The following is a 9,539-nucleotide window of genomic DNA, read 5'->3' as shown; positions in this document are numbered from 1 at the left end:
GCCCTCCCCTATTCCCTCCCTCCCCTATTCCCTCCCTCTCCATCCCCTTACTGTACTCTATTGGTCTCATTTCTATTTTCATAACATCCCTTTTTTATTCCCTTTTTCTCTCTAGTTTGTACATATAAGAAAAAACATTCAAAACTTGACTGAGTCTAGCTTATTTCACTTGGCATGATGTTCTCCAGTTCCATCTATTTACAAGCAAATGACATAATTTCGTTCTTCTTTATATGGCTGAGTAAAACTCCACTGTGTATATATACCATGTTTTCTATGTCCATTCATCTATTGATGGACAGCTGGGCTGGTTCCACAACTTGGATATTGTGAATTGCACTGCTAGAAATGTTGATATGCATATATCACTATAGTATGCTCATTTTAGTTCTTTTGTATAAAAAAACAAGGAATGGAATACTGGGTCATATGGTGGTTCCATTCCTAGTCTTTTGAGGAATCTCCATTCTGATTTTCACTGTGGTTGTACTAATTTATAGTCTCACCAATAATATATACCTTTTTTTTCAATATCCTTGCCATCTTACTTCTATCTTAAAAGTTTGAATATTTGTTTCCTTCTGTACCATGAAAATTATTTATGTTTTCTAAACATGAATAAAATTAGCCATTAGAAAATAGTTTAGTAAAAATGATATGTATAATTCAAATAAATAATAAGCCAGCTAATAAATGTCTCATTTTTGTAGGTAGAGCGTATCTGCATGACAAGGTGAAGACATTCAGTTATTAAAGTTGGAAAAACAAAGTTTAATCTGCCTGTCTATAATCACTACTGGGAAACAGATTTTTTAAATTCATAATGCAAGGTCTATCAATGTCACAGAATAAACTATTTTAAAATTCTATCAAGCAAACTGATGAACAATAATCAAAAATCAATAGGAAGATACTAGAGAACATTTTCATAGACAAGATGAGAATATATTTTCCAGAATATGCCATTTGGTTCCACATATTAAAGTTCTCTTGAACTTTTAACTATGCAAAAAAGATCTAGGTGCTATCATACAGTGGAATATTGGTTGGCCACAAAAAAAGAATGAAATATTAATACATGATACAACATGTATAACATGTTCTAACTTTGGAAAAAATCATGCTAAATCCAAGAAAACCAAAAAGGTCACATATTGTGTGATTGATTCATTGACTGTTGAAGAGCTGGGAATCAAACCTGGGGCCTTGTACATGTTAAGCAAGTGCACTACCACTGAGCTACTATGATACCATTTATATGAAATGTACAGAATAGGCAAATTCATAGAGACTGAAAATAGATCAGTGGTTGCCTGGGCAGGGAGAGAATAAACAGTGACTACTAGTGGGTTCAAGGTTTCTTTGTGGCATAATAAAAAATTCTAAAATCAGACAGTGGTAATAGTCAAAAAACTTTGTGAATACACTAAAAACCACTGAATTGTATGCTTTTTGTTGAAAGGAAAAATTCTATTATATGTGAATTATATCTCAAAAAGCCTCTTGTTTTTAAAATTTTAGATTCTATTCCAATATTATATCATTAGAAATGTTCACTAAATTTCTGCCAAGACAGCTGATTTTAATAAAAACGTTTTTGTCTCTTTAGAATAGAATGAAACGAAGCTCTGTATTTGACTGGGAAATTTTTACTCATTTATGAAGTCACAAAATTTCAACATATGTAAATTGATATCCATCACTTATAGCCCATTCTCTAGAGGGATAAAGAGGGGAAGAGAGAGAACCTGAGGCCTACAAGCTGATACATCAGGATGAACAGAAAAGGTTGGAATAAGGACTTGGGCAGAAATGTAAGCAAATTATCAGGCTCAGACAGGAATAGACATTAGTATGGGCTAAACGTGAAGTCTTATGTTTTCAGAATTCCAATGCAGCCATGCCAAGAAATGCAGTTGTGCCATACTGTATGAAACACCACATGTACACATAAACACACACACACACACACACGTGTACACATAGAGACATATAGTAATGATATTTCCCTGTCTCTCTCTTTCTTATCACTCCTCCAATGAAAATTACGACAGCAGAACTTAAGCATTTTGTTTTGGCGACAACCTTGACTATTTGAATTACTGACAGAATGTTTTAATTGCTATGTCTTGAATTTCCAGTTGGGGAAGCTACAGCAGGAAAAGCTTCTCGCAGCCTTGCACAGCACATTCCTGGACCAGGTGGTATAGAAGGGATGAAAGGCGCTGCTGGAGGTGTCATGGGAGAGCTGACCCGCGCCCGGATTGCACTTGATGAGAGAGGACAGAGACTAGGAGAGCTGGAAGAGAAGACTGCAGGCATGATGACCAGTGCAGAAGCATTTTCCAAACATGCACACGAGGTAATCTGATTAAATACATAAATGTTTAAAGTTACCACCAGTGAGGAGACCTGTAAGTCCTGTTCAAGAAAGCTTAAACGAGATGCCACATGAGTAGTCCTATAACCAAGTATTATGATTTCCCCCACTTTGGGGAAATACTTTTTTAAATACTGTAAAATATATTAATAAATACTTATTTACCTCAAGGGATAATCAAAGAAAATTATCCATTGGTTCTAATACACTGATCTGTATTGTGCATCAACTGCTTAAAAAGTGTGTAGGTAGATGATGCAAGACCCACAGGAAGGTGGGAGGGGCAGCAGTAGAGGCTGGAATCCACACCTTCCATTTTGTCTCAGGTCGTTAAAAATCATTTCCTGTCAGGTGAATCTTTATATCTTGATTTAATGTATGTTTGTTTTTTAAAAAAAAAAAAAAAAGAACACTTTCTGGGGCTGGGGGAGGTAACGCGCTCACCTGGCATGCACGGGGCGCTGGGTTTGATCCTCAGCACCACATAAAAATAAAATAAAGATGTTGTGTCCACCAAAAACTGAAAAATAAATATTATTTTAAAAAAAAACTCTTTCTGACATGTGCTTCATCCCACAAAATAAAACAAGTTTTATTGTAAGTTTTGAGATTTACTTAGTCATGATTAGCTCAATCTGGACTTGCTTGGAATAGAACTTTCATTGATTTTTTAAGCAACTTTTGATGACTGTTTTTCTCTTTGCAGTTAATGCTGAAATATAAGGATAAGAAATGGTACCAATTCTGAACTCCTTAAGAAGAGCTGTGCCTGCTTTGAGAAACCATTATTCAGGGAAACCAAATTTATTCCCAGCATCACTATTCAACTGCTAGAAGCCAGTTTCTTCTATAAAATGTTCCATCACAATCCATCTGAAGTTATCATAAAGGAGATTTATCAAAGACGCTGTACAACCCAAAGGCTGGAACCCTGGTTAAAAATCCCAAGATAATGGCTGAATTTGTCTTTTCCCATGTGGAATGGAGCTATCATCTTAGCATGTAATTTGCTAAGGATTTACATTTAGGAACTGCGGGAAGTCCTTTTGATTTGAAAATTCCTGTACAAACAAAAGCATTAATGCACTTAATGAAAAAAAATCTTTGCATGATAAATTAACATCTTAAGAGGAAAAGAAAAAAAAGCATGTTGTGACAGAAGAAAAAAAGAATTATGGTAAACTATTTTTATAAATTGGGCCACACCCAACAATTTAAAAGTCTGCATTAGAAGACATCAATGCATTTCAAGTATATTTGCCATACCCAACTGAAAAGGAAAACAAAAACCCAGAGTTCTCATCTGTAATTTTCATTTTACTAGGACATTATTGAATTCTATGACAGGTATCTGATTAACATTTTTCTCCCTCTTAGTATTTTACATCATTCACAATTATTAGTCATAATCAAGTATTATCAGTCTAGTAAATTATTCCCAACACAATTATTTCCATTTCTGTCACCTTCAGAATGGGTTGCTATTTTTAGTCATAAACCATATAGGGTTGGGTTTCCTTAAAGCATTTTTTTTTTCAGCCTGACTTGTACTCTGCAGGGGAGTAGATGACAGGTTTAGGGAATAGACTGTGGGACAATGCAGTTAGCTTTGAGAACTGATTTCACAAAGAGTAAAATCTCACACACTCCAATTTCAGTTTCTAAAGTGATATATTTTTAAAGCTCCATTTGTATCCTTGTCTGTCAGTTACACAGTATATTACTGTTCAAACCCAGTAGGGTCTACAATCCAAGGTGCTTTTGCAGCCTGACTTTCACAGACCAAACTGGTCATTCTCGTTAGTGTGATTCAGTAAAACCTCAGTTAATGTTTTGAGAAAGGGATTCTGATTTATTACATTTCTGGTTAATAAGGGCTTTCATTAGAAAATACTTTTTGGTTCAATATGATTAATGGAAATCTTTTTAAAATATAGTGATATTTTTGCAGTCTTAGCCTCAGTCATCATTATGAACAACAACATACATAATGATACAAAATCAACAATTTTGTCACTAATTAGGTCAACTAAGATAAGTCACCTGATTAAGCTAATAAATACCAGACACCTATTGGTTATTAAAAACTCTCAATGGAGCAAAGAATATACTTAACATGATAAAAGTTCTCAATCATGATTCAACAGAGAAGTACTAGAGATAAAACAAAATAAAGACACTAGCCATCACTAACATGATTCTGGAAGTCAAAAGTCATGGGAGTACACACACACACACACACTCTTACACTTTAGGACCCATCTTATAATATTCTGTTCCTTCAAAAAGAATCTTTTTTTAAATATTATAGATTTGCTTGTTGGGTTTTACATATCAGTGTCTTACTGGATTTACATTTCTGTTTCTTAAGAATTTACCATTTTCCTGGAGTTCAGTATATTTTAAGCCAAAACTAGTATTTGTTTAGTTTTTTTGCTTAGAAGTGGTGCTTCCTTTAAAAATATTCTCCATGGTTTTGAAAAGAGCAAAGATTATTGAAAGAGTCAGAAAATGTATACTAGGATAGCATTTCTCAGAATCCTTGAATTCTCCTGATTTCTTAAAAAAAAGCCTCTCCATTAATCTCTCAAACTCCTATAATAGCTGTAGGGTAACAAAACCTAGCTTGGAAATATAGATATAACACATAAAATGATAAAGTGAAAATATAAAGAAACTTGAGGTGAGGATCTGGAAAATATTGGCAGCAAATTGCAACACACTGTATGTACCGTCAGTTTCAAAGACCCAGTTTTCTGGGGTTTTTTTCTAGACAAGCACTTTATCATTTATACATTTTAAAAATAAAAGAGTGACATATTTATTTTAGGAATGAATAAAACACTAAGTCCACAGCAGCATTAAATTAAAGAATATCACTGAAATTCCCAGTAAGATCCAACTTGTTCTGTGCTGGGGCTATAGCTTAGAGGCAGATCACTTTTTGACTATAAATAAGGGCCTCAGTTCAATCTCCAGCAAACTCCAGCGTGCGCGCACACACACACACACACACACACACACACACCATTTAACCTGTTGTATATCAGGGTTTCTCAACAGCAGCACTATTAGCACAAAATTCTTTCTTTTGGGGGAACTGTCCTGTGTATTATAGGATGTTTGCAACACTATTACCAGTAGGAACTCCTAGTAATGGCAATCAAAAATGTCTCCTGCCATTGCCAAAATTGCTCCAAGTTGAGAGCCACTATTATACATCATTTAAAGAAACAGATTGTGAAACATGTGATACATGTCTCATATAAAAATGAATGTCATAAGTACATATTGTCTTAGCAAGGTAAATTATTATACCCAAAATTACATGTGTGGTTCATAAGCAATAAAATACAGTTTTGAGGAATACTTTATGAATCATTGAAAAAATATAGCATATTTTAAAGCACACTAAGAAAATATCAAAAAGGACACTGTAGCATTTCACAATAGAAGTGCTTAAAACACTAGCTTCATTAAATAGATCAAAAGTTTATATAATTAGCACATCCTTTGGAAGTAAACAGGTACTTCTATTTACTGAAGTGCTTAAAAAGACCAGATTATTCTAAGCAGTTTACATGTCCTTACAAAATTGTTTTTATAAGCCCTTTCTTAATGCAAGGTAACTTTATCCCAGAAGCTCCTGACTAGTAGAATCCAAATTAATGAGGTTTTACTGTATCAAAATTATTTTGTAATTCAAAGAGACAGCAATAACAAGAATCTAGTGTGGATGTGATTTTTCTCTTTGAACATCTGTGTTCTGTTGCACTGACCTTGGCATACACACACACGCACATGCATACACGCACACACGCACTCACGCACTCACCACCACCATCTCATCGTTATCATCATCTTAGGAAAATGAGTACAGTTGATCCATGTAATTTTTTGCATCTTCTCTGCTCTCCTGTGTCTTGGAACTTAAGAAAAATATTCCTAGTAACTTATACAAAGATACAGAAGATGACCCTGAGCCTTGGTTACCATCAAAATTGAAAACTGCATTGTATCTGCTAAGGTAGCGTCAGAAGATAAGACTTAACAAACTACAGTCTTGACAAGTTGACTTTACCTTCCTACGACTTCCTCAAGACATAAACCCTTTTTAATGTTCCAGCAGAAAATGAGCCTTTCCATTCTATTTGTCAATGAGAAGATGGAAGTATTTGTTTCCCAGTTCTAAGAATAATGTGAACAATAATTTTCCATTTTTCTTGCACTTTGGAGGGAGAATGAATGATTTATCATTTATTTTAATCCCCTTTAAAAACAGTACTGCTGACTTTGTTTCCTTCATTGAGCTCCAGACTTAGTGCTCCAGTCACCATCAGGGTCACTGTGGCTTTGGTAGGACAGTGACAGAGCTAAGTGAGATATTTTCAAGTAATTCAGTCATAAAGACAATCTTTTTCAATCTATCGGAATTGATTCTCAATAAGTCAAATCCAGGCCTAGGCCTGTACCCACAAAATTTTTAAGGAATCAAAGGAAAAAAATTCCTTTTTATACAGTACATATATGCAGTTTTAAAGGTACCCATTATCTACATGACTCTGGGAGAGAAAAGAGTAAGAATAGATCTGAAATTAGTTGAAGAAGATTAAGGTAGGTTATTTAACATATTTGACCATAAAATGTTTGGACAGAGGAAAAGATGAAACTGGTTGGAAGAGTAAATGAAAAATCATCTCTTTGGTTTAGGATTATTGGACGACCCAGAGTATATCTAAATGACCACAAGCTGCCCCATAGGAAAAAAGAATACTATGCCCTGAACACATTGATTCGGAGAGGACAATGCCCAAAGGAGTCAGCAGGTCATATCAGGTCTTGCTCTCTGCATTAGGAGAAATGTAATAGCCTTCACAGCTTCTTCACCTGTCTTCTTCACCCAACTCCATTTTTAGATGTGTACTATTTCATGTGCACAGTGCTCTAAGTGTCACAAATAGTGGTCATGGGCTTAGATTGAGCACCATCTCTAACATGTACCATTCCAGAGGGCATCGTTGTCAACAGAATGAGTTAAGTGTGCATATTTGCAAACCACATAGCCCTGAGTGAAAGAAATTCAGAGTAGGTAAGGTCTAACTTGGAAAAGGAGGAGGAAGTGCTATTGTGGTGCATGAGTGTGTGGGGAGGGACATGGATCCTGAGGAAAGCGGGAGAGGTTTTGATGGGGAACAGAAGCACAGACAAATACCTTTATTTATATATTTATCTAGAGGAGGATCCTCAAACTTGGCTGTACATAATAATTACTTGATATTTTAAAATTCCCAATTATATCAAAATTGCTTGGAGTAGGAACAAGACATCAGTATTTTTGAAAGCACCCAGTGTGGCTCCAGTGTCCAGCCACAGTTGCTAACTACTACGTTATGACCAGCGTTATGACCATCGAAGGAAGACATGTTTGTCTTCCTTTTCCAGTGTCCCAGCCTTCCAGTGTCTGGGAAAGCAGATGTAAGAGATACAATATTAACTGGATTGATAACTTTTTCTGTGCCTCTCACAGAATAAAAGTATGTGTGAATTTCTGACTAGGCAGTGACCCATTACCTCTTAATAATTCTATTATATTCTCATATGTGACTTGCCCATAAATTATTTCACTTCAAACATACCAAGTTTTTGATTGTCTTCTACATGTGACAAAACAAAATACCAGAAATATCACGGTAAATTAAACAGCATGTGAAGCTAAATGGATTCTCAATGTTTGGACAATAGAAGTTCTCAAAGTAATCATTATTAAATCGGGTCCAAATTTATTATTCTTTCTTCTTTTGGAGGAGACATGGGTACCAGGTACCTGTTCTGCTATAGGTATATTTTATTGGACTTGATTTAAACAAAAAGGAAAAACAACTCTTCCTTCTTGATTGTTGTCTCAATCAAAAGCTCCCAGGGCCACTTAGATTTATTTTCTTGGTTATTATGTATTTAAATGGAAAAGAATGCCTGTAATTTACTATCTGACCTCCAGTGGCCTCAAAAGCACTTATACATTCAAAAAGGAGAGCCCAGCCTATCAAGGGCAATAACACATAGTGAGAAAAAATTCCGAGTCATCTCCTCTAACACTGCTTCTCCTCTGGTTTGGGCCCACCCTTCTCACCTGCAAAGCCAGAAAATAAACTTGGTGGTGGTTTTGGGCAATTGTACACAGGATCAAAATTATAACCTATAATTTTTAGTACTTAATTATGTGATGTTTTATTCTAGGAAATAAGAAACAGATGACACCATTGATGTATCTTTCATCTTCAGAATTTTTGCATCTTTTCAGAAAATGACAAATTACTATTTTTCTGTTGCACTCAGCAATTGTGACTATACTTAAAATTCTTGTAGTCTGTAGAGATATCAATAAAATTGTATATGTTTGTACATAGATGCTCTCTTATGTCATGATGTCATGCACCACTAGAGATTTTTGCCAAGATTAAATATGGGCAAAGGTAAGACATTTGCAAACACTGAACTATGGTTTTGCAAAGTATAAATGTTTTTAAAAGGCAGGGAGTGAGTACAAGAGCATATTTATTTGAACTGAAAAAGATAAAGAAAAAAAAACTAAATCCAGGTCTCCAAACCTAATAGATTTTAATAGAATTTATTAATCCAAAAGTCTAAAAATAGCCATTCAAATTTTGTATCAAATTAGATGTGTAACTCTTTGTTGGGAAACTTAAAAAAACTTTTGAGGATTTTGAATAAATTCCATCTCTGGAGATACAAGTGAAAATAAATTTAGTAATAGTAGAGCATAAGAAACAAAGGTAAAGTAAGAAATACTTACATACTCAACATGCAGACCTTTAACTTCCTGGCTTCTTTTCTGCTCCAACAGGAAAAAAAAAAAAAAACAAGCTATGGGTGTCTACTGCCACCTAGTGGTCACGATGAGCATTCTTCAAATTCAGACCCAGCAATCCAGTGTGCTCTCCTGCTCCTCTGGCTTTCCTCAGCTACTTAGTTCCTCTTTGGGATTTTCTTTATATTTACGCTGTAGCCTTAACACACTAACCTTTTTCTTCAAAATCCTGTCTACTTGTCTCAGGAAATTTTCCCCACTACCACAATTTTCCTCTTCATATTGCTTCCATATAAAAATTGAAAAAGTAACCAACCAACCCCCCCCAAA

The 9,539-nt window shown here is 35.0% G+C and overlaps 1 protein-coding gene across 9 annotated transcripts in view; it reads left to right on the top strand.

The window, feature by feature from the left end:
* The window catches only part of Stxbp5l (syntaxin binding protein 5L), a 347,451-nt gene extending 338,206 nt beyond the window's left edge, over positions 1–9,245 (top strand). For all 9 annotated transcript variants that reach the window (XM_048794363.1, XM_048794362.1, XM_015486887.2 and 6 more), the window contains 2 exons: positions 2,142–2,362; positions 3,087–9,245. In XM_048794363.1, coding sequence (XP_048650320.1) covers positions 2,142–2,362; positions 3,087–3,128 — 263 coding nt within the window. In that variant the 3' untranslated portion in view covers positions 3,129–9,245. The remainder of the gene's footprint in view (positions 1–2,141; positions 2,363–3,086) is intronic.
* The last annotated feature ends 294 nt before the right edge of the window (positions 9,246–9,539 follow it).

This window comes from Marmota marmota, unplaced genomic scaffold (assembly GCF_001458135.2).
Source record: "Marmota marmota marmota unplaced genomic scaffold, marMar, whole genome shotgun sequence".
In the NCBI taxonomy this organism is placed as follows: Eukaryota; Metazoa; Chordata; class Mammalia; order Rodentia; family Sciuridae; genus Marmota; species Marmota marmota.
The sequence above is the reverse complement of the archived record's forward strand: the minus strand, read 5'-3'. Positions and strand labels throughout refer to the sequence as shown.